The 24,662-nt window shown below is 40.1% G+C and overlaps 1 protein-coding gene across 1 annotated transcript in view; it reads right to left on the bottom strand.

Moving 5' to 3' along the window:
* LOC120570262 (cytoplasmic protein NCK2-like) overlaps positions 1 to 24,662 on the bottom strand; it is a 45,542-nt gene that overhangs the window by 3,391 nt on the left and 17,489 nt on the right. The window contains exons 2-3 of the mRNA XM_039818511.1: positions 8,136 to 8,377; positions 561 to 1,327 (exon numbers count right to left, since the gene is read on the bottom strand). Of these exons, the coding sequence (XP_039674445.1) occupies positions 561 to 1,327; positions 8,136 to 8,361 (993 nt within the window). The 5' untranslated portion in view covers positions 8,362 to 8,377. The remainder of the gene's footprint in view (positions 1 to 560; positions 1,328 to 8,135; positions 8,378 to 24,662) is intronic.

The following is a 24,662-nucleotide window of genomic DNA, read 5'->3' on the forward strand; positions in this document are numbered from 1 at the left end:
TTTCTATGCAACGGCATTGTCTGCACTTGTCATTGTGAGACTACATTTTAAACTTCTTCTTTCTAAACTTCTCTGACACACCTCTCTACTTAACCAGCAGCAGATTTTCCTCCCTGGTCCAGTTTCTTTTTGCTTCCATCTCATCATAAATCATATATTCATATATTAGATTGTTGCTTATTTTACATGTTAATTGCTAGTGGCGATTTCACAAAATAATATTAACTCAAAAAAATATTAAAACCATATACGTCTATTTTGTAGAATAGAATCACTAAGGAAATTTAAGGTTTTTGTGTTCAAGAGCGCAGATGTAGATCCAATTCCGCTCTGAGCAAACATGCAAAACATGCAAATCGCTAATCACTTAAAAAGGTTACTCTGTTGATCTCTTGCTTAATAAATGTGTCACATTCTTCACTTTTAGAAGACAACATTTTTACTCCTAAATTGGCTCTTAAATATGGGTCCATAACATGTCATGCAGAAACTAATTCACATTTCCTTGGAGCTATATCTTCCTTCTACTAAAATGTATCCAATTCACCCCACAGACTCACCGATGACTCGCTGTCTCGTACAAGGAAGTCGCCCTCCTCTCCTCTCTCGTTGAGTATACACTCGGCCTGGTGCCTGGTGATTTTGCCGTAGTACCAGTCCCTCCCAGCGAACTTCCCTGAGCGTGCCGGTGCCACCAAGCGGTTTTGCGGGGAGCTCGACGAAGGGGAGGGCAGGCCAGGCCGCTCATCCAGCACCACCACATAGTTTTTAGGCACCAGGCCCACCATGCCATGTGAGTTCTTACACCTCCACCACTCAGGGTCGTTCTCAGGCTTCTCCACCACCTCCATGACCTCTCCCTTCTCAAAGTTCAGCTCCTCCTCGGTCACAGAGCTGAAGGGGTAGAGTGTTTGAACCAAGTGGAGCACTGCACCGAGGCCGCCTGCTTGCCCATTGGCCAACAAAGTTCCCTGAGAGCCTACGTGGTAGCCCTGTGAGGAATATCCTTCCTCTCTGTCATCAGCCCCACCAAGCTCCTCCAGGACATAATTGGAGGGAAACCAGCCCACACGGCCTGCCTGACTGCCCCGCCACCAGCCGTCACTACACTTCTCCATCACTATGACCCTGGAGCCCTTGCCCAGGGTCAGCTCATCATCTCTCTCTGCTGTGTAGGTAAACTTGACCACGGCGGGAATGTTGAGGTCGTAGATCCTTTCAGCAGCTCCACCTCCGCCCCCGCTGCCATTGGAGGGGTACTCTGTGTCTGAGCTTGGCGTTGGGGATGCATCACGGGCACTGGTCTTCCTCTTAGTTTTTCCCAAACCTGCAGCATGAACAGAAACAAAAGAGAATGGTGACACAGAAAGAGAACCCGATTTGTTCTACTTATGTGGTTTAAATCAACTAAAAAGGAGAGTTCTCTGCGCTTCTGCAGACCACAACAATCCGGTGCAACCAAGGCAGGACACAACAGTATAAAATAACAAAAAAATTGCCGGTGCAACACAGAGGTCTTCTTACTTAATGGTTTTATTTCTTAAGGTGCATAACAGTGACTAACGTTTCGATGTAAGGTTACATCTTCATCAGAGTCCTTGGAGAGAATGGGCAATGAAGCCCATCAACAGGTGTGATTGTGCACAAGAGGGGCGGTGGCTATCTGAAGATACACCCATCTCAAACAAGGTGTCACACTCATTAATCAGTCATTAAAGGGCAAATGCCCACAAACAGGTCAAAAGTGAATAAAAACAAACCTAAAAATGTTCACAGTACAATGGGAATAAAAGTATATTCATCTTATATACTATACTTTAACATACTTTGACATTAGAGAAAGCAAGTCAGATTAAATTCTTCATTTAAACCTAGAGGTTCTAAAGTGCCGAGTGTATGTATCCAAAACACTTCCCTGCATAGGAGTTTATTAATGATATCACCACCCCTGGATGGGGGTGGGATTTTCTCAATTCCCCAGAACCTCAGTGATGCAGTGGTTTAAATCACCTTCAAACCTGCATAAATTAATTTCTTCTTCACAACTGTAAACACAACATTGACATATTCTCACCATATAAAGTTTGATACTGCAAAAGTGTTGGAAAACAGTTGCTTAATTACACATCCAGGAGACATGGAGCGCCATTAGCATTCAGTTGGAATCATGTTTGCGAATGCTAGTCCAATATTCACTGTCTTTTTACTAGGTTCTGGTCTCCTACTGTAAATGCTCCACTATGTTCACCAGCTTGCTGTAAAATCAAAAAAAATGAGCTTTAAGATGCTCTGTAAAATTTAGGGGAACTGCAGTGTCAGGTGATAATCCTCCATGGGTTTGTCACTACAAGCAACCCCTTTCACAGATAATTTCATCCATTGATCAGAACCGCCATTTGATCCATTATTAATATAAAATATTTATTGTAGCAGCTTTTACATTGAAATGTATAATCCAAACACATTAGGGCAGTGGTGAGAGGCTGTGAAAGCAGGGAAAGGTCTGAGCTCCACGGGGAGAAGAGACAGTTTAGGTCAGAAGGAAACTAATTGAGGCTGCAAGCGCCCCATGTCCTTTTACTCATACACAATGAAATGAAAGCTTGTTATCTACTTGGTATTCTGTCGACACTATCTACACGGCGTAAACACATCTATACTAATCAAAAGACCGGAAATAGGTTGTGTAGACAGGGAATGAAAAGTGGAGCAGGCACCATGGGCTTGATAATGACAAGCATATCCCAGATCAAAGTCTACTCCTGTCTTACCTGTCTCTGACTTTTCCATTTGTGTACTTTCAAAGACATCTTTAAACATGTGTTTGTAACACTTCAATGAGACTAAGTTTCTAAAGTCTCTCAGCTGAACATAACCAAGGAGGTCTCCCATTTAAATTCACGTCAAAATAATAATGTTACACTACGTGGTTGACAACTTTTAAACCGTTCACTTGACAGTTGAGGCTCATGTGTGCTACTAATAACTGAAGTGAGTTTCTTGACAGCTAATCACCGAGTTCTTCCCACAGAGCCTGCTGAAATGCCACAGAAATGTCATTGCTGAATTCAACATTTACATTGTTTGGAAAACTGCTCGGTTCAAATAGAGTACCATGAAACTTGTTGGCAGAGAGAAGGGGAAGAGGAGGAGAGCTGTGAAGAAAGATGAGGAGTCCCTTGGCAGCTGTTTCTCACACAAACAGTAGACCAAGCACATCAGAGGCCACAGCTGACAAAAACGCAAAGCAGAAGGATGAGCCAGGAATAACAAGCAGATTATGTTTATGGATAGCAGCGTGTATCCTACATATCTGATAGGTGTGTGTGTGATTCTGTATCTCCTGACTGTGAGCCAAAGACAAAGGTTGACACTTGAGCCTACTTCAGGTGGTCCCTTCGGAAAAATAAAATACACCCCATTTCCAACTGGTAATAAAATCTGATGTGACAGCTCGTACAGGTGACAATGCACCCAGGACGGATTGAGATCCGATCACTCAGCCCACATTCGGAGGTGGTTTAGGCTACACATGACCACATTCTTTTAGCAGTGTGTACGCGTATATGTTTTATGCAAGTATTTCTCATGTCACAGACACCACTGAGAGTGAATCATGTGTTTTGGAAGTCATTATCATACTATCGGTGACGTGTCCCAATTTTTGTTCAGGTGCTGCCTGCTCTTAGCCTGACAAGCCAGATCCACATCAAGATGTTGGGTCTGGGAACTCACCTTTGGCAGGGCTCAATCCGAGGGGCGGGATAAACGGTTGTCGTTCAAATTCCCTCTGCACGCAATAGGATAGCGCTACAACCAAACAGAGCAATGAAGAAGGTATCCGGTCAAGGTATCCGGTCGGCAAAACTCCGAACACATCTTCCTTTTTTAAGAATGACTTCAGTGCCGTCCTTTGTTCTTTTCTCAAAGAAATGCTTAACTCCAAGTCTCCAGAGTCGCAGCCAAAGCCGATTCAAAAGACCGCTGGTCACCAGCAGCAGTAGTCATTGTCTTTGTTTTCAAGTAGCAGGGAATTCACGCGGAACCGTTGTAACTCTGCCGTCATTATGTTAAGCCCGCCCACTGACTCTATACACAATGTGATTGGCCCGGCTGGAGTTTGGCTTTTCCAGCTCGCAAGCCAACGGAGAGTTACATAATCCATGAATATGTAGGATATTACTAAAGACATTCCTGTTTTTATGTCACAACTTCTTGCAATCACTTGCTATTTAGGAAATTACGAATCAAAGTGGTCAAAACAGTGGCTGTAAAACTGTGGAACGGTTTAATTTCCTATTAGTTCTTCACAATAAAAGTCCCCCATTATGTTATTTAAAAGCTTTTATTATGAAGCAGCAAAATCGGGAAATGTCTTCAGCAGTAACTTAACACAACTCCTATAAGTGAACATGAAACATAAAATAACTTTTAAATACCTCTTTCTCTCCTACCTCACAGACTGTGGGTAGCACTTTTCCATTTCTCAGCACACATTTCTAATATATAACATTTATATAAGAGTAACAACTGAAATGTATGACGCACACACAACCAGCCTACTGGTTTGTGCAAAGGCAAACAATGTATGTGTTTATTTGCATATAGAATGAGTAAGTGAGATCTGACCACAAGTGGTCACTCAAGACCAGATGTGCCAGATGTGAACACACGTATAGATTGTCGCTCCCACAAGGTATAGAAGAGAAACACATAAGAAGGCAGTAGGGGTTTCACAGAAAAGTCAACTATTCAACCATTAGAAACTACTAATCGACGTGGCGCATTATTTTCAAATATTCGTTCATCTGTGGTTTTAACAGGGTGCAGTAAGAAAGTAGTGGCAACGTATCAAATATGCATGTAATTACATCAGCTGTGCAACAGGGGGCGGTGTGGGTAATAGGGTATTAACGAATAATATAGTTTAGTAGCCATCAACTACTCCCCAAAAGTCGACAAAGAGTTGAATATTCGCTGTACTGCGGAATAAGCTGTCATTAGCTTATTAACACATTTTCCTCAGATGGCATGTACCGTATATATATATATATCCCATGAATATTTGACTATTCGTCGACTTTTGGGGAGTAGTTGATGACTACCAAAGTACCCTATTCGTTAATGCCCTAGAAGGCAGCGAACACACTGACTCGAGCAAAGGGAAACCCTTACACAAACACCTTTCTTCTTTACTCATTTCCACTTCAAGGCACTGGCCTGCTGGTTAGAGCAGCAGCAGGCTATATTCCCTCCTCCCACACATTCACTCCCAACCTTCACCTACCTCTTTATCTTGTGGAAGGAAACTAGCTTTTCAAGCCCAGAGGACTTCAACTCAGAGGGAAGTGAGTTGATGAAAGCCTAGATGACAGGATGTTGCAGCATATTGCTTCACTAGATAGCTTACAGTGGAGGGCAGTTGTGGAAGTTACTGTAATAAATGAGTCCACACAATACCACACCACCCACAAGACACATTGATGTGTGGGCATGATGAAAAAGCACAACCTGGCCCCTAAATGAAGAATTTGAATTAGTCAGTGAGTGCTGTGATTTAAAAAAGTACTTTGAGTGTATCACAGATGAGCTATGTGGCCATTTAAATAACCCTAGCAGTGTTGCTCAATATTCCACAGGTGCCACAGTGATAAAAGCATGCATTACTGTGGGTAAAACCTGCCAAAAGGCTAGAGGAGAAAAATTTAAATAAATTGTGATAAAAAATCATCTAAAACAGTGGCTTGCATAGCATGCACATGCAGCATTTGGTGGCACAAATTATGCACAAAAAAGAAGTAAAAGAAGATTGACAGACTGTCAGAGAGACACACCAACATTGCCATCCACAGAGTCATGGCAATACCATGCCTAAAAATGTGGGAAGAAGGTATGATATGCAACAAAGGTGAACTACTGTAGACCACATATTGTGCTTTACACAGCTGTACATTTTTCCCTCTTTTCAAAGTTTGAACAGGAAATGGGGCTATTTCGCTCAACTCTTACAATAACTATGTTTATTAGAAAGTGCTGAGTAAAATGGACTACAGGGATATAATGCTTTTTGATCCGAGGACAGGACAAAGTGCTTCACATTCGCTTCACATTCACCCACGCACACACTCACACTATTGCCATGTAAAAACAGATATCTAACTTGCCAGTTTGTTGTACTGGTAAGTACTGGCCCAGTTTCAGCAATGAGCAGGACCTTTGCGGAGTTATTTCGGACTTTATTTCCTGAGAGAGGAAACTGGGGCACAAAGCAGTATGGAGCCATTTACAATTCAATTCTGCCTGGATGAATGACGATGATACAACCACATTAAAGCACAGTAGATAAGGAGGAAAAGCTGGAGATAAAAGTAATCACAGACTATCTGCAAAATCACAATGTGCAGACTTAGTGAAGAGGCGAAAAAGAGAGAAAAAGAGGCAGAGACTATAGACGGGATGAAATAATCACGCTCTCAGCCAATCAAATTCTCTATTTAAGTGTGTGAATAAGTTCCATTAGCCCCTGACCTCACCTTTTGCTCATCACCTCTTCATGAAAATGTTCTCTCTCGCCTATTGAATTTGATCAGGCTTTTAACATTTAAGAGCTACTGGCTGGAAGCAAACTACTTAGACTAAAATGGAACTAGGCCATAATGCTGTAATGTCGATATATAAAAAAAGCAGGGACAGAGTAGTAATCTGTCATTCCAGCACAACCATTAGGCTGCTGATTTCTCCACTGATCAATATACTAATCATAGAAACGCAGAAACCTACAGTGACAGAGAATGGGGCTGATGGGAACAGTGTGGAAGTGGGGGAGTGAGGGGGAGATGCATGTTGTCTCTGCACACAGTGAACCCTGGTGAGGGTGACAGTGGCAGGCTGTGCCATGCTGGCCCACATAAAGCTGCAGAGTTTCCCAGAGGGCTGGTATCCAGAGCCAAAAGGAATCAACGCATTGGGCCACCAGACCCCCCCTGCCTTTCAGGGCCACACAGTTACTATTTTATTACAATTGAACTTCTTGATCATTCTGTCTTGCTAGAATTTCTACCACATTTCTATTTTCGCCCACATCTCGCTCTCTATCTCTTCCTCTACCAGCCTGACAAAAAGTGGTAGCTGATGCTAGAATTGTCAAAACAGATGAATCTTTCTGAATGATTTGGTGTCGTGCTCCAGCCTGCGCTTTTCCTGCTACAAGAAAGTAGAGCAAGCTGATCATTTTTAGCTTAATTATTTCATTCTTGACTTGAACTATATATCAATACACTTCCGAGTTTAGCACACATCTATATGATACCATCTCATAGGCTCATCTTCAAAAGACCTAATCATTTTGTGCCCCTACCTTCGAATACTAAAATCATAAAAAGAAATTAGATCATGCTGTTGGAAAGCCTTATGAGATAATTTGTCTCACTATCAGTCAAAATAAATTAAACCAATTTCATGATGCCTTATACAGATGTTTTGAAGCTGCGGCTAAAGGCTCAGAGGCCACAGCTCACCGGTAATCAAAATAGCAACACAAGATAATTGTGATGGGAAACGGTTAAAGCCACTGCTTACTGACATGTGGGGGAGCTATGTGCGTCACACGCACGCAATTTTTTTTACAGCTGGCTATAAAAGAACTGAAAGCCCCCTTTATTTTTGAGTAGCTTATAAATAGCCCATTTAGCTTTAGTTTTTGTCTTGCCCAATTCCATTAAAGTAAAAATAACTCTTGAGCTATATACACTCATTCTGAATGCACTGACAGTCCCTCTCATAAGTGGCAGCTATGACTACATAAAGTAATGTATTCAAGTCATGACTGGGGACTGAGACAGTGTGCTGACAGCTGAGAGCAACAGCCAACGTAACAGGATCCCTGTAGTGCACAGTGACAGCTCCCAGCAGAGACACAGTGGGGGAATCATTTTACTTCTGAGAAGATTCACATGAATGCACACAAACTGACCACCGTTTATGACCACATCTTATCTCCTCTAAAAGGGAGCAGAGTATTGAAAAGGAAGTGAAGAGATTTTCCACTTCTACTGAAAATAATCTACTGACATTCAACTTAAAACACACAGGCGACCTTTTGATTTCTAAGCAGAGTGAAACTAAATTCTTCTTACCCAGTGTGTCTTTGATGTTCTTCACCAGTGAGCCTTTCTTCAGGCTGTTCTTGCGCTCAACGTAGTTTGATGGCACATAGCCCGTTTGGTTGCCGGCGTTGCGGACACGCCACCAGGTTTTTGAGTCGTCCAGGAGGAAAAGACGCTCGTTTTTACGGATGTCAAGTTCCTGGTCCTGCTGGGCCGTGTAGTCCCACTTGGCTACAACAATCACCTCCTCCGTCATCTTTCATGGAGTCCTCCTGTGGAGAAGACAAGGGCTGGGGTGAGCCAAGGAGTAACACACTTTACCAACTTCCACATACATAAAGCATCAGAGTGATCATTAGCATAGGAACAATTAAACAGGGTAAAGTTAAAAAAATAAATAAATAAAAAGACACTGGTCCAGACAGTCCCTTGTAAACATTGCCAAACCTTCAAACAGCCACTATAGGGGGTAGATTGGTTGATCATGGGTATTTGTACCTTTAGTCTGTAAATGTATTATTAGGCTTATTTGTAACGTACAGAGTAATATCACTTTACAAACGTGTGACTTTACAAAGTAACATCTACAAGACACCACTGAAGAAGATACCAAGATAGCAAGTAAAACAAACTGTGACGACTGTAAGACAAACGTGATAAGGCCGACAGGTTTCAGGAGAGTAACAGTCACTCTCAAATGCAACATTCATCCCAAAAACGCACTTCTGAAATGGCTTCTTTGGTAGAGAGCAGCACACACATGCAAAATCAATGTATGTGCTTATTTTCAATGCTCTCTCTCTCTCTCTCTCTCTCTCTCACACACAAACGCAAAACCTTGGCTATTAGTTTTTGAGACGTACAGAGAGCGATTACATGCTCTATTTCACAGGCCTTAGGTGAGGTAAATTGACATGGGTTTGCTGGACCACCTTGACTGCTGAGGAATTACATGTATCTGTTCACAAATATATTTAGGAAGATACATAAAGCGATCAGAAAGGTTTGATGTAATTTAGCTCAAGTAGTAGTGAGAATCTTTATTGTGATAAAAGGCATCTCACGGTAGGAGAACTATCCGTGCAATCCGATTTATATTTAGCGCACTGCCAAGTTAAGAGTCTGCAGCTGGAAACAAGATCACTGGAATAAATAAGGGAAGTAAAAATGCAGATGAATTTCTGTGAAGATAAGGGGGAATTCAAAGATACAGAACGAATAGTCATTTTGTAAAGCTTTTGTGTCAGCAATTGCTCAGTCTGAATAATCAAAGAAAACCATCTATTTCATATCTAATCTCATGTAAGGCTATCAGCTGTTGTGGCACGCTGTGTGGCAGCAACAACCTTCAGGAGCTTAAACTGACAGTTAAATATCCTCTACAACCCAATTTCATTTAAATACTTTTTATAGAGCCGTTTATGAATGGTGCTAGGTTAAGACATTTATAACATATATTGTGTTTCTGAATAAAAAAACAACCCTGCTGCGCAAAATACAGTTAAATGGAGAAAAAAAAACAGTACTGATAATTGTATGCATTAGAGAGAAAGCAGGTGGGTGAGTATATCCATATGTGGACAACAAGATGTTTCCAAAGACTAGACACATTTAAGATGCAAGATTTTATATTTCCTTACTTGTATTGTGACCTCCACTTTATTCTTTAATGAAAGGGCAAAGCACAGATGAAGTGTAACCACAAAGGAGAATTATGACTGATGAGAAGTGTAGCTGCACAAATTAGACCATATAAAAGATTCCATTGCTGGTGGAAAGATTGATATCTTCTGTGTGGCTACATTTTATGAAATGCAAATGGGAGCACTCTAAAGCGCTGGCTGTTTTTTCAACCCAAGATATTCAATTCCACTTCAATTAGGCCACAACCACAGAGACAGCGCAGCCATCACTGAGTACATTCTTACATTACAGTCACAACCAAAAGCCGGGTTGTGTGTCACTGCATGAGAGTGTCTAATAACTGCTTTCTATCTCTACAACAAGCAGTAAAAATTCAAGTGCAACAGCTTGCATAGTACAATGCTGAACTTGTGAAAGTGCCTCTGCTTGCTGTCACTAAAGCTGTCAAACTGGATTTCTTCACAGGCCGGGACAGGGACAGTAGAGGAGGGAAAAGAAGGGAGTTGTGCAACACACCACAGGGAGAGTTTATGTCAAGTTCACCATAAGTTAAGCTACTCAACTTTCCATTATATGACAACTTTTACTGCAGCAACAAAGGCAGCAGAAGGAAGAAGGTGGAAAGGTCATCAACGTACAGGACGAAACAAGAAAGGCAGCAGCTGTGATACTTTGGAGAGCTCAGGAAATAGAAGTGGAAGGACAGATTTATGACAAGATGAGGGACGGTGACGTCAACTCTTACAGGAGACAGGAGGTATGTGAACGTGCTGTGGCCTCTATCTGCCTCAGGCTACAGCTACTGGATTAGACCAGGCTATTACTTTCCTTTCCTTTAATTGCATTTATTCCTCCTGGTGAGGATGGATAGATGAGCAAACCTGATGATGTCTGTTGGGAAAATGTTCCATGGTATTACTGTCACTACATTTGAGATATGGAAATACAAAGTAGACCAGAAATGTCAGTGGTATTAACTCCTGGCTTTAGATTCAAAAGGTTATTGCTGTCATGCAGAAATGCATAACAACAACAAAAAAGCTAAAAAAAGAAGAAGCATTTTGTTGCCTTTTAGTTTTGGTCTGGTTTGTGATCACACAGGCTTTTTATAAACAAACGGTAAACATAAAGACATCTGTGGGATAACTCATTCATTGGAAAATTTTGGTGAGGATATCCTGTACCCACATGGGAAAATTCTGATGACTAACAGCAAGTCATGCTGCACTTTTTTTCTTCACAAAGAATTCACTAAATGACACAACTATGAGCATTATTAGTCCTGACTCAATCTTATTCTTATTTTATAAATAATGACAACCAGGTAGAAACGAGGCACCTTTTACGGTAATATTATGTTATAGTTACTGAGACTCACTTTTTGAGGTCTTTTTGGTCCACACCAGAGTTCGTTTGATGGCTTTTACATCAGCCTTAACGAAGCAAACCAAACAGGCAAACACACCAGAGTTAAAAACCAAACAAAATCAGGTAAGGTGTGAATGCACCCTGTAAAATAATCTCAGAACACAATTAGTTCTAGCTTAGTGTAATTTATTTCCACTTGTGACCTCTAAATTGGCAGAATAACATATTCTCCCATCCCAGCATGGGTACTTATGACTATTTCCCCTCACCCATGATACCAATTTCTGTCTCCTTGACAACCTTGCTTATTAGACAGCATGATGTGAATGCCGCTCCAAATCAAGACCATCCTCCTCAATGGGCAATCATGTCAGAGAGTCAGCCATACCATTGCTCATTCTGATGGTAATGTGCAGTCATTCTAGACATGCCAATGAAATCCACAAGCTACAAAAATCTATCTGAAAGTCTTGTTTCAAACCATTTGTGCTTCACTTTACTGTGGGTGAAAACTGGATCCACTAAACATTTTATGATACATTCGTCATTTAATCAGAGCCACTAACTCAGTTTCCTTGATATGGTTAACAAACAGGCAGATGGTTGAACAAAAAACGCTTTTCCTGTGAGAGAGCATACAAACACACAAAAGAAAACAAACAGATTTGGGGGGAGACTAGGTTTAAAAAGAAAAAAAAAAAAAAAAAAGAGAAAAGCCTTAGAGCCCATGCCCCCCATGACCCTCCCATTCCTCTGATGAGAGTTAAAAGAGGAAAGATGAGCGACAGACTGCTGAGCTGGGCTTCACCAGCACTTCACAACACCCTTCACTGAGGGGGGAACGCTCACAGGCTCTTTCAAAACTGCACAAAAAGAAAGGGAAAGTAAAAGAGGTTTATAAAAAGAGGGGATGTTAAAAGAAAACGTCTGGCAGAGCTTTTTGTGTTTGGCATTCCGGTCAAAGACAGACAGAATTCAGCCAATGGGGGACATTTTCACCCCCTTCACTCCACGCTGTTTGCAGTAGTTGCTTCTCACAGAAAGGAGGACTGCTTTACTCCCTACTGGCAATCAGTGTCCAAACCATTTGGAGTGGGCTGAACAGATTGAAACATGAGGAAGCCAGACTCGCACTATTACAGCCACTCTGGACATGGCTCTGTGATTTAAAGAGGCCTAATGGTCTTCTTTACAGAATGATTATTCTCTATTAACAAAACCAGGCCGGTGCAGAATTAGATGCCTTTGTCATCCAGTCAGCGTTTTTCACATACAGCTGCTGCCGAATTTCGCCCTCTTACACTCAAAGTCAAAAAACAGATTGACAGCTATATTGTTAAACTGGCAATAGTTTACAACTCCAACACACTCATCACTCATTCACATGCAGTACATCTCACAGGCCCTAAACTGAGGGTGTGGTATATGACATAAGCTTATCTGCCTCTCTGTGGTAAGGTTAGTGGTTGCTCTTCTTCAGTTTTAGAGGCAAAAATGGGTGCCATATAAGTGGATGCCATCAAAAAGCCCAAACACCCACAAAGACATTTCAAATACAACACCAAGAGGGTTTCTCGCTGTCGGCTCAAAATAGGACCGAGAAGAAGGCACACTTAGACCACACAGTTAGAGCCAGGGCTGCTATCACCACCTCACCATATGACTGCAGAGACAAAGCTTCTTTATCAAACTCAACTATTCCCAAAACCATAGCACGTAGCGCAATCTAACAACCTAGGACAGAAACAAAATCCCTAAAAAGTCCAGCTCTATATTATGATGATTACAAGCGATCTGATCAGCAGACATTCATAATTACATTAGACCTTAAAACAATATGTTTGTTATTAATATGATGTTGTGTACACAAGTTTTATGCTGTGCAAATGAAAACGGGGTTGTACGCACATATTACCATGCTGCTTTCCCATGTAATTGAGAGACTTTAGTAAACGTTTTATAGATATACATTATATATAAATATATTAGTTTAATTCTTGCTGCTCTAGCACAAAAACAGCTGATTGTTCTCATGAGTCTCAGGAGCTGAGCTGGATCCCGACTTTTACGGACAGATTGCATTGACTCCACAGAGGACATTACTTCCCAAAAGCACCAAATTATATCCGGCATGTTTACTCATATTAAAAGCTTATAATGTTGACTAGTTAGTGTATTGATTGCTTCCCATGGAAAATGATTTGCCTGAAAGCCTACAAAACAAGAAGTGATCTTAAAGTTTTTGGAAGATATTTTATAGAAGTGCTAAGTGACATGGAACCAAAATAACTTTAAAGGCTTTTGGCTTCTCTTTTGTAGAAATCATGTTTTTATTTCGTAAAGCAAGGTATTGAAAAAAAATTAATTGATTGTTCAAGTCATGTCAAACAGACTCCTCTTTCAATTTCTTAATAGTGATGATTAGCTAATTTGTTTGTGACACTAAATAGAATATCTTTGGGTTTTGGACTGAACAAAACAAGAAATTTGAATACGGCCCCTTGGGCTTTAGCAAGGACCCATCACTATATTTCTGAAATTTTATAGACCAACAATTAAATAAAAAAGAAATTTGCAGTTAAATCGGTAAGGAAAATAATCGTTAGTTGCATCTCTATTGTATTGTATCAGTTTTTGGCCATCTAATGATAAAAGTATAAAGAGAAATTAAATGGTAGGGATACTAGTTCACTCGTGTCGGCCACTGAAGCAGCAGCAATGTTGCGACAAATGCCTTAAATCTCAACTTGTCTAAATGGATGATGACAGAAATGTGTCATTCCCTTCTTTCTTTACCTGGTCCTTCCTTCTCCCGACCTCTCTTTACAAGCAATTTTTCACATCACTTTCATTTTCTGTCATTGTTTCAGCCTCCTCTCCTGAGTAAAGCCAACATTGTTGAGTGAGTCTCCATGACAACAGTCACTGGGTGGTCCCATTTCCACTGGCAAGGGGCGTTCCCAAAATAATTTGACTTTTATCCCTTCACTTTTCAATATTTCTTTACAAAGGATCAACTTTCATTCTACACAAAAGGCCAATATATGCCCAGCACCCACAGAGTGGTCTGTGTGGGTGCTGGGCAGAAACAAAGGTGTTCCTTTTCCTAGATCTCCAGTAATGTCCCCAAAAACTCCTTGGAAATATTTTAAAAAGGTGTTATCAACGTATTTTATGTATTTATGTTAAATTCACATGATAATATGCACTTAAGACCGTATTTTGACAGCAGAGTGACGGCACTATGTGATTGTGCATTACCCCCGTTATTTAATCCCTGCATCACACATTATCTGTGCAGACAGATGGTAATAGGTATTGATGATTTTTTTTATTGAAGCATCAACCTCCAGTCCCTAATCTGTTAGAGATCACATTATGTGAGTAGCTGTTTTAATTAGTATCTGCTTATTTTAGGCACAGAGTAGTGCATCATGTTAATTTGATATTATTCTATCATAATGATTGCTGAAGATAATAAACAATGTTGAATCCCTCCTGCACTGCAATTCTTCTTACTTTATTTCTCTTCTCTTCAGCTATAAATAGCTGACTTCAAACTTGTTGGTGGTTTTTTTCTACTCCTTGATGGCCACTTTACCTCCTTCCACAACAGTGCGGCGCTTCACTTTGCACAACTCCCTGCACTCTAAACACATGATGAAGCGTCTCTTCTGGGCAGCTTGTTCTCTGTAAGGTTTATAACACAATCCTCTCTACGCAACCTCTTTCTGCTGCAAGCCATCATCTATTAGCATAGTTTTCCTCATGCCTTTTTATCCTTTTTTAAACCTTTGGTCCATAGGTAAAGTAGGAAGGACTGTCTATTTTTTAACTCTGTATGTGACAGTCTGGTATCTATGTCCCCTGGCACAACAACAAAAGACAAGCACTGTAAAGCACAGTGGGGCCAATGTAGTGAACACAGCTTTGATGTACAATGTTGCTTGTTTTCACTCAACTTGAAGAGACAGAGAAAAACCAGAGGGGATGTTGTGTTTGTGTCTGACAGAGAGAGAGAGAGACAGAGAGAGAGAGAATGAGAGAGAGAGAAAGAGAGAGAGAGAGAGAGAGAGAGAGAGAGAGAGGAGAGAGAGAGAGAGAGAGAGAGAGAGAGAGAGAGAGATGAGAAATAAAGTATGAATGTGGAAGAACAGGTCACTTCCAGGTCAAACAACAAAGATGTGACAGTGGCTATAAGCTGGATGCTTTTCAAATTAACTGTACTAAACTCTGTACATTTTCATTTATTTTTTAACCCCTCATCATAAAGCATATATCCAAGGACCTTCTCATATTACATTCTGACTAAACTTGGTGTTTTCTTCCCACCAAGCTTTGCAAATCTATGTCCTGTCAACATATGGAGAGAAACACAACAGTTATCTGGTAGTTTTCTTCACTTTCACCTGAAGCACGGTTGAATTTAACAAGACCATCCAAGTGCTGCAGGCTGTGCAGAGAACAAGAGATGCTCTATGCCATATCGAGCATTTTGAGACTGGAGGCAAGAAACATTTTTTACACTGCAGTGTCTTATTGGCTTGGAAAATATACTCCGTTGAATATGAGCAGCTTGTGGAATCAAACAGACAAAATGCCCTCAGCGAAACAAGTCCTGCATTTTAGATTTTCTTACACCCCCATATAATCAATGCAGTCAATTAAGCAATCCAGAGGCAATCTAACAGAAGCAGCAAGAAGATACACTTGCTATGAATGTAGGAGTGATCACATATTATAAACATCCGGAGTATAAAGATGCTGTTTGCTCTTTATGAATGAATACCCATGAGAGTCAGGCAAGTGAGGAGTACAGAGATTTCATTTCATTTTACATCTGCAAGCAGGGTTATGAAGAGAAATACAGTTATATTCTGACCAACCTGCTTCTCTACAGCTTCCCAAACCACATCTTGATGAGTCTTACAAGATTCCAATTTTGATATGGAAATAAGATAATTAATGTCAACATAACTTCAGTTTTTCCAGAGACTGAATTATGAAGTGATCACGTGAAATTAGGAACAGATAATTAGTCAAAATATAAATAAACAATGTGCTATTTATGCATTTTTGCAATGAGAGCGATGTTGCTCACTTTGCTACACCAAAATGGTAATGTTGGTTACGGGTATGGCTATACTTCCTATAAGTATGGCTGGGTATTCAGGGTTCAAAATTAAGTTGTTTTTTTTCACTTGTCCTGTCAGTCAATTTTTACTGGCCCCTAAAAAATGTTAAAAGAAAATAGTGAAAGTGTCAAGAAGCGTCAAAAAGAAAAGTCAAAACTAAAAAAAATGAAAAAATATGTCAAACCTCCAAAAAAAAGTCAAAAGGGTCTAAAAATGCAGAAAAAAGGGTCGAAAAAAACATCAAACTGTCAAAAAATATCAAACCAAAGTCAAAGGGTAAAAAAAGCGTCAAAGGGTAAAAAAAGATTGGAAAAAACCTTCAAGCACCACGGCACATTCAAATTATTTAACAAGCACTCTCCGGCTGGGCAAGAGAACGATGACGTCATTTATGATACGATGATAACCAAAAGGGCAACTGGGTTGTTATATTTACTTGCCTGAAGTGGCGTTTTACTTGCACCGGGCCATCGGGCAACCATTATTGTTGAACCCTGGTATTGAAGTGGACTGTATTTTAATTAGGCAAAGTTAACGTATGGTTCCTTAATGTTATGACAAAATTAAACACATGCATCTGTGAAGCTTTTTTATTAAATAGAAAAAGGGATTTGTATTGGTACTAAAACTAGGGTATCCAATTGGTTGGTCACCATGGCATGCCATCCCTATAATCTTTAAAAACATGTTCACAACAACAGGTGGTGTATCTAGGGCAGATGCTATATGGGAGACCTCCAACCAAACCACAGCATGAGCCACACATGAGGAAGACCTTGTTGGGTCGAAATATTTCCTGTTCAGAAGTTTGGGACCTATTATCAGGAGAACACATTCTGTCTTTTTCCTGTAAAGAATCAGCGGGAGTGTAAAGAGTTTATCTTTAGGAGCAATAAAACATACGCTATGCAACAAACTCACACTTTATGCAATCGATATCAATTCACTTCACCAACTCATCAGGATGTTGCCACATTATAGGAAATAAAAAGAAAGAATGGGGTTTCTTATTACTCTTTTTTTTAAAATAAAAATCAATATCACTGCAACAAGTTTGCAGAACTTTTTTTTTTTTTTTTTTACAAGAAAGCAAGCTAGACGACTGCAAAGTCAGATTCAACAAACCGTCACTTCTTAATATACTATGAAGTAGGTAGATTCAAAAACATCCAAGAAGATAAAAGGTTGTGCGAACTATGTGAACTAGGAGAAGTTGAGAACAAATCAAATTTTCTCCTGTATTGTCCGTATTATGATGAGTTAAGAACACCGATTTTACATGAAATGTCTGACCAAAATCCTGAAATGTTCTGGTGCACGGATGATGACCAATTGGGGGTTCACTGCAAAGTTGAATTTTCTTATCACCGGAGTACTTCCAGACTGACTCACCTAAATGAAATACACACAGTTGATACCAGCAAATCATTCAACGAAACAAACAGTGGCGCGAGGCTTCGGCAGACTACGTTAGATGCAGCATGTGGGGGAAGTATAGATAAACAAAGGCAAGAGAAGCTAACAAATGCCATAGCGAAATGGATAGCTACAGACTGCAGCCCGATTTGTTTTGTGGCGGACGTCGGTCTGAGAAACATTCTGAGAATCGCAACAAATGACGGCAGGTATGAGATTCCCTCGCACCATCACAAGCAGAATGCACGAGTTGTATGAAAAAGAGAGGACCGCAAAAGCGACACAAACTTTACAACGTGCAACCGCTGTTGCTCTAACTGGGGACTACTGGACATCACATAATTTTCATTTCAACACTGTCATTTCACTCTTAATGGAAGCAATCTAGGCCACATGCACTAACAATCTTCAACACATGAAAACACAAGGGTACCTCTGTGAACCAGTTAATGCTGTTTTGCTTCTGTTCATGAAATGCTGTGTTGTTTACAGCGTTGGTGTGGGTTGACTTTTAAATTGTCTTGTACTCCTACGAGCCTCCCATTACTCTCGCTCTCTTCACAGCCCTCACACAGCTCCTTTCCTAACTGAAGGATCGTGCATTTTTAGTGGAAAGTAAATACACAGACAATGCATAAACTGTGAAAACAAAGTCACCCTGTGTTGGAGCCATAATGTAGTTTTTTGTTTTTTATTTTATTCTTACCTAAAACACAAGGTGAATATGGGCAGTTCACAAGCACTCCACAAAATATATATTTTCTCTGCCTTGTAGTATCTAGCCATGCAGAAAGTTTTGGTTCTATTTGTTCAGGTTTTCTGCTACCACCCCAATACAATGGAGGTAATGGAATAACATTTGGTTTGTGGTGCAAAAAGCTATCTTTGTAAAACTCAACAGCAATGTCTCTTTCCAAAAATGTTGCCCCAGTTACTCTGGATAATCCACAGACCTCAGTGTGGGTCTTATTTTGGAATATGTATGGATTATAAGAGGACCGAATAAGGAAAAAACAAAGCATTTGTGCTAACATCCAGCTTCACACTTTCATGCAGGTAATCACATACATCACCATGCATCTGTGTGGATCCCTGCAAGCAATACAGTATATGGCAGTAGATTTTGTCTCTTAATAAAGTAACATGGGAGGGAAACTAAACAAGTGTGTCTACTGTGTGCAATTGTGTTGTGTGCACAATTTCCATCTTTGAGGAAATTCACTATATATATATATGCTTCATATGTGATGAATATGCAGGGAGTACCACCAGTGATGATCCTATACTGTACGTATAAGGAAATAAAGTTACTGCCAACTTCGTTTTAAAACTACCTACTCTCGGGATAAATTACAAAAAAATATGTTGTAAAATAAAGTTAGCTCATGCAGAAGCTCAGTACAAAAATAGTCTTAAAACAAAAGTGTAAAACACACAAACCACTGTTGACTCTATCCTAGCTTGAGCTTTACCTCGTCTTTGTACCTTCTGCTCAATCGCTCTTCTCTCTACTGCTCCCTCGGCTATGGACCTGCATTATTCTCTTTGATCAGGTGAGGTACCCCAGAGAGTACAGACTCATGTAGCATGAGCAATGCAGAAAAAATGGTGCAATGCAATGCAGACCTGTTGATCGCCTTAAAACGTCATCGCCCAAGTACAGATGTGGATAATTTACTTAGGTCATTTAAATATAGTCAACTGTTGACTAGACAGTCACAGTTAATATTTCAATAGTCTGTGCCACAAACAAGAACAAGATTTAAAGTGGATTATACAAACTGAATCATGTAAATGATGTCCTACTGAAAGTGATAACAATTCATACATTCATTATTTCCTTTATTCTTTTTTAGGTTCAGTTTTTTTCCCCACACCTCTTAGGGGCTTGCACAGAAGCTGTGCTGAAGAAAGGTCTCCACACTAATACCATGACAAAGAATTATGCAGTAAGTATCTTAAACTAAATGGCTAATAAGTGGACTAAATGTGAGATAACGATGGAGGCAGAGTCATAAAACAACTTAGCAAGTAGCAAAAAAACACTGTGCTGCAAGTAAGAATTATTTTCTTAATCAATTAATCTGCCAAGTGTTCTCTTGATTAATGAATTCATTGTTTTTGTGGATAAAATGTTTAAAAATTTAGACAAATGTCCACTGTAATCTCCCAGAGCCCAACATGACATAATTAAAGTACTAGTTTTTTTTTTCAAGCAACAGTCCAAAACCAACAGACATTAGTTTATCAAGTCATGACAAAGAGAAGTATCAATCACATCACAATTGTTATCACATTTGAGAACCTGGAACTACTGAATGTCTATTTTTGCAATGAAAATCAACTGAAATGAATTTATTAAGAAAACAGCAGCTGCTTAATTGTCTGTGGATTGACTAATAATGAATCCACTAATTGTTCAGATGATTAAGAGTGTTCAGCAAACCTAATGTGATCTGTCACAAGATGGATGATGGTGAGAATGGAAATGATGAAACTAATATTTTCAGGAAAGAAAACATTTCCTGGGACATTTTACTTATTTAATGTTATTTATTTTCCATGAGTGACTGTTATTTTCCACGACTGACTAAAAAAACAGTCTAAATTTATCCAGGTTTTCAAAGACATGTGAGAACTCTTCCTAAGGAGCATGAGCAGAGAGTTGTTAATATCCTGCTTGGTATCCCGCATGTTTGTTTGTCTATGTTATATAACCTTGTGCTGATGTCCACAGGGAGACCGAACAGTATGTCGAAAACAGAAATGGAATAGTGAAACTCTTTAAAGGGGTGATAGAATAATTTTATAGGGTATTTCACACTGTTCCTTATGGTCTCCTAATGGGGTATGTAACATTAGTTGGGCTGAAAATGGCCTGGTTGATATTTTATTGGCCCTTATGCATGCCTGTGTTTTGGCCCTATTTGTAACAAGAGCTTTTCTTCCAAATATGGTATGGTCATGAATATTTAGATGAGCTGCGCGCGTGCTTGGTTGAGCCTTAGCCCCGTACACACACAATAGAGACGCCCGCTGATTGGTTGGCACTTCGCCATACCAACATTAGAGGTTGGTGTGCTGAGTTGAGTTGAGCGAATCTCCAATACACATACATTAGGAAACGCGACAGAATCTCATATTCCAGACACTGCAATGTTTCCTTACCAAATTCACTTCTGAGACTTTTTATGCGAGAAATCAACGATATAAAGCTCAAATATGGGCCGTTTTACGAAAATGGATGGCTAATTGCAAATTTGGTAAAACTGTGTGTCGGAGTTCAGCTGCCTGTGTTAGGGCTCGCCGCCTGGCCTGCCTTCCTCCACAGACCCGGCTTGCTGTAAGCTCGATTGAGCTCCCGGCGGCTGCAGGGCCACAGCACCTCATACCCGCGCAAAGTCACCGTTTGGGCTGGTGGACTACTACCAAACGCCGCTGCCCTGACAGCGCCAGGGCCCTGCATCTCCTCTCTTCCTGCTAGCTAAATGGCCCGTGTGAGAGCGCGGTCAGCGAGCTTGTTACACCAGCAATCTCTTACCAAATGTTACACACATGTCACGCCACTTAGCTATACAACATATAACTATATGTTTTATAAAGCTAACAACGGTGTCCGATTTCAAGTTAATGAATATTTGTGAGCTGTACGGGTTTCGTTGCGCGCGACTGTCCCTGCAATCCTATGTGTACAGATTGCGGCTAGTTAGCTTCATTTTTTGGTCGTAATTTGAGTATATTTACAGTTTGAATTTCGTCCGCCACTTATACAACATCTAACTATATGTTTTATAAAGCTAACAACTGTGTCCGATTTCAAGTTAATGAATATTTGTGAGCTGTAAGGGTTTGTTTAGCTGCGACTGTCCCTGCAATCCTATGTGTACAGATTGCGGCTAGTTAGCTTCATTTTTGGCGTAATTTGAGTATATTTACAGTTTGAATTTCGTCACGCCACTTATACAACATCTAACTATATGTTTTATAAAGCTAACAACTGTGTTCGATTTCAAGTTAATGAATATTTGTGAGCTGTAAGGGTTTCGTTAGCTGCGACTGTCCCTGCAATCCTATGGTACAGATTGCGGCTAGTTAGCTTCATTTTTGGTCGTAATTTGAGTATATTTACAGTTTGAATTTACGTCCACACTTATACAACATCTAACTATATGTTTTATAAAGCTAACGACTGTGTCCAATTTCAAGTTAATGAATATTTGTGAGCTGTAAGGGTTTCGTTAGCTGCGACTGTCCCTTCAATCCTATGTGTACAGATTGCGGCTAGTTAGCTTCATTTTTGGCGTAATTGAGTATATTTACAGTTTGAATTTCGACCGCCACTTATACAACATATAACTATATGTTTTATAAAGCTAACAACGGTGTCCGATTTCAAGTTAATGAATATTTGTGAGCTGTAAGGGTTTCGTTAGCGCGACTGTCCCTTCAATCCTATGTGTACAGATTGCGGCTAGTTAGCTTCATTTTTGGTCGTAATTCGAGTATATTTACAGTTTGAATTTCGCCACGCCACTTATACAACATCTAACTATATTTTTTATAAAGCTAACAACGGTGTCCGATTTCAAGTTAATGAATATTTGTGAATTCCAGAGGAATTCTAAGAGGAGGCGCTAGCTCTCATTGATAGAGCTCCATCCAGCCGCAGGCTCTATCAATGAGACTCATGGACAAGCGGTTTATTTTCCCAATCGTTTGTTTAAATAACTCAACACATTATAATTACACACATTATAAGATTAACTAGAATCTGTGGTAAGAGAATGCTGGCGTAACAAGCTCGCTGACCCGCTTTCACTCACATACACCGGGCATTTAGCTAGCTAGCAGGAAGAGGGGAGTTGCAGGCCCTGGAGCTCTGTCCAGAGCTGGCAGCGTTTGGTAGTAGTCCGGGGGGGGGGGTGTTGGGGGGGGGGGGGTGTGGGTTCAAATGTGTAATGTAACAGTGTTACACGAGGTCTGTGGAGGAAGGCAGGCCGGGCGGCGAGGCGGCAACACAGGCAGCACCAGCCTCTGAAGTCCGACACAGTCGGACAAAATTTGCAATTAGACATCAATTTTCGTAAAACGCGCCGTTTTTGTCCCTCTAAGTAGTTGATTTCGCAAAAAAAATTCTCAGAAGTGAATTTAATGGTAAAATAGCATATGAACAATGTATACATTTTCTGAGATCTGCGCGACCTAGATTCAGAAGACTAACTGATCTCAGGTCAGTTGTGTAGCCTATGTAAATGTTGGAGCGTGACCGTTCTCTTAATACACCCATGGGCTGACAAAGGTTCCGGTTTTTGGGAGGTTGACGTCAACTTCCAGCTTTGTTGGGATTCGCCCGTTTTCAGCGGCAGTTTCAAAATATGAAATTTTCATAGTAAAAGGGTGTCAATGGGATTTTGAGCTTCTATGTATGTCCTATTTACCCACCGAACTGTCGTTATTCAACTATGACAGGGTAAAATCGGTTTTGCATTCTATCACCCCTTTAAGTCAAGCTACATCTCTTTTCCATGTATACATGGACTACATATGTTAGTTCTTGAAAGCCATGTTTCAACATTAGCAGAACAAGACACTGCATAAGATCGCTGTATGCCTCCACTCTTTCACAGCATCAGAACTGACAGCCACCTCTGCCAGTAGAAAAAACATTATGAGAATGAGTATAATAAAACAACCACCCACAAGTAAGAGGGGATGATTCATATTCTTTTCTTTCTATACTGCCCTCTCCACCTCTTCCAGGAAGCATATTTTAAATTAAGGCATGTTTGATTGATTTGGAGAAGTTGATAGACAAATGTAATCAGAGACAATGAATTGGCCTAATTGTTTCAGAAACAAAAAGTGGAGGAAGAAAGAAATAGTTCAACAATTTAGGAAGCAGCCTATTCTAATTAATTTATTGTCTGCACATCAAGCAGTTACAGAGCAACATTATCATGTATTTGGAGTCCTTGCCACCTGATGAATGTAAGTCCAAAATTCACTCTCTTTTAGCTCTGTGTTTTACTCCTGAGAGAAATATCTGCTCTTTAGCTGCTAAATGCTAACTATGTTCACCAGTTAGTCGGTAACTGTCTGTCTGCGGTTTGGGGCTGAGCAGGCGGTGTACAGTGCTGCAGCTGCCTGCCTAAAACGGCAGTATGAGCGCGGGGACAGTGGACCAAAACAGTAAAGTTGTGGGCCGGACAGCTAAACAATAAGCTAAAACTAACTACAAAGCTCTGTAAAGCCGAGGGGGGCTGTGGAATCGGGTCAATATTCTCTGTAGGTTCACTCACTACAAGCAGCCCCTTGTAAAAGGTTACTGTTTTCACATTGTCATTTGATAGACTGTTATTAAACAATACTGATTATTTTTAAATGGTGAATATCTGTTATCAATTTAGCCTCTAGCTTTAAATGCACAAATTCCAACAGCAAGTCCAACACAAGGAATGTAACACCTGGCTAAATGCTCCCTATTATGGACAAGAACAGTTTTTCCTGACACCTCTAAATCATATGAACAACTTCGGTTTCTTTTTTTGCCTTCAGCTGAGGGCAGAAAAGGTAACACATGATGTTATCTCCATGCCATCATGTTCATCTCTGGCCAATGCTTTGGCTTAAAATTTAAACAGTTTAAATACTTATTCTCACTCTCTCAGCTCTCCTGTTTCTATTAGGGCTGAACGATTTAGGAAAATAATCTAATTGCATTTTCTTTTTTATTTTAATATGCGATTATTTTTTAAGCTCTTTGTCTTCTGTATTATTCAACAAAGACAAGCAATAAATCATTGTATAGTATGAACAACACAAGATTAGATTAAACTAAATGTTCTTTCCTGGAGGCCAGGCCTGTATGTGATGATGAAATTAGGTAATGCATGAATTTATATGAATGACATCTTTTATTTAACTACTTCAATCACAGTAGTATATTGAGCACTGACCAAGCCTGGTGAAGTCAGAAACAAATTACACAAACTAA

This window comes from Perca fluviatilis, chromosome 12, assembly GCF_010015445.1.
Source record: "Perca fluviatilis chromosome 12, GENO_Pfluv_1.0, whole genome shotgun sequence".
Lineage (NCBI taxonomy): Eukaryota > Metazoa > Chordata > Actinopteri > Perciformes > Percidae > Perca > Perca fluviatilis.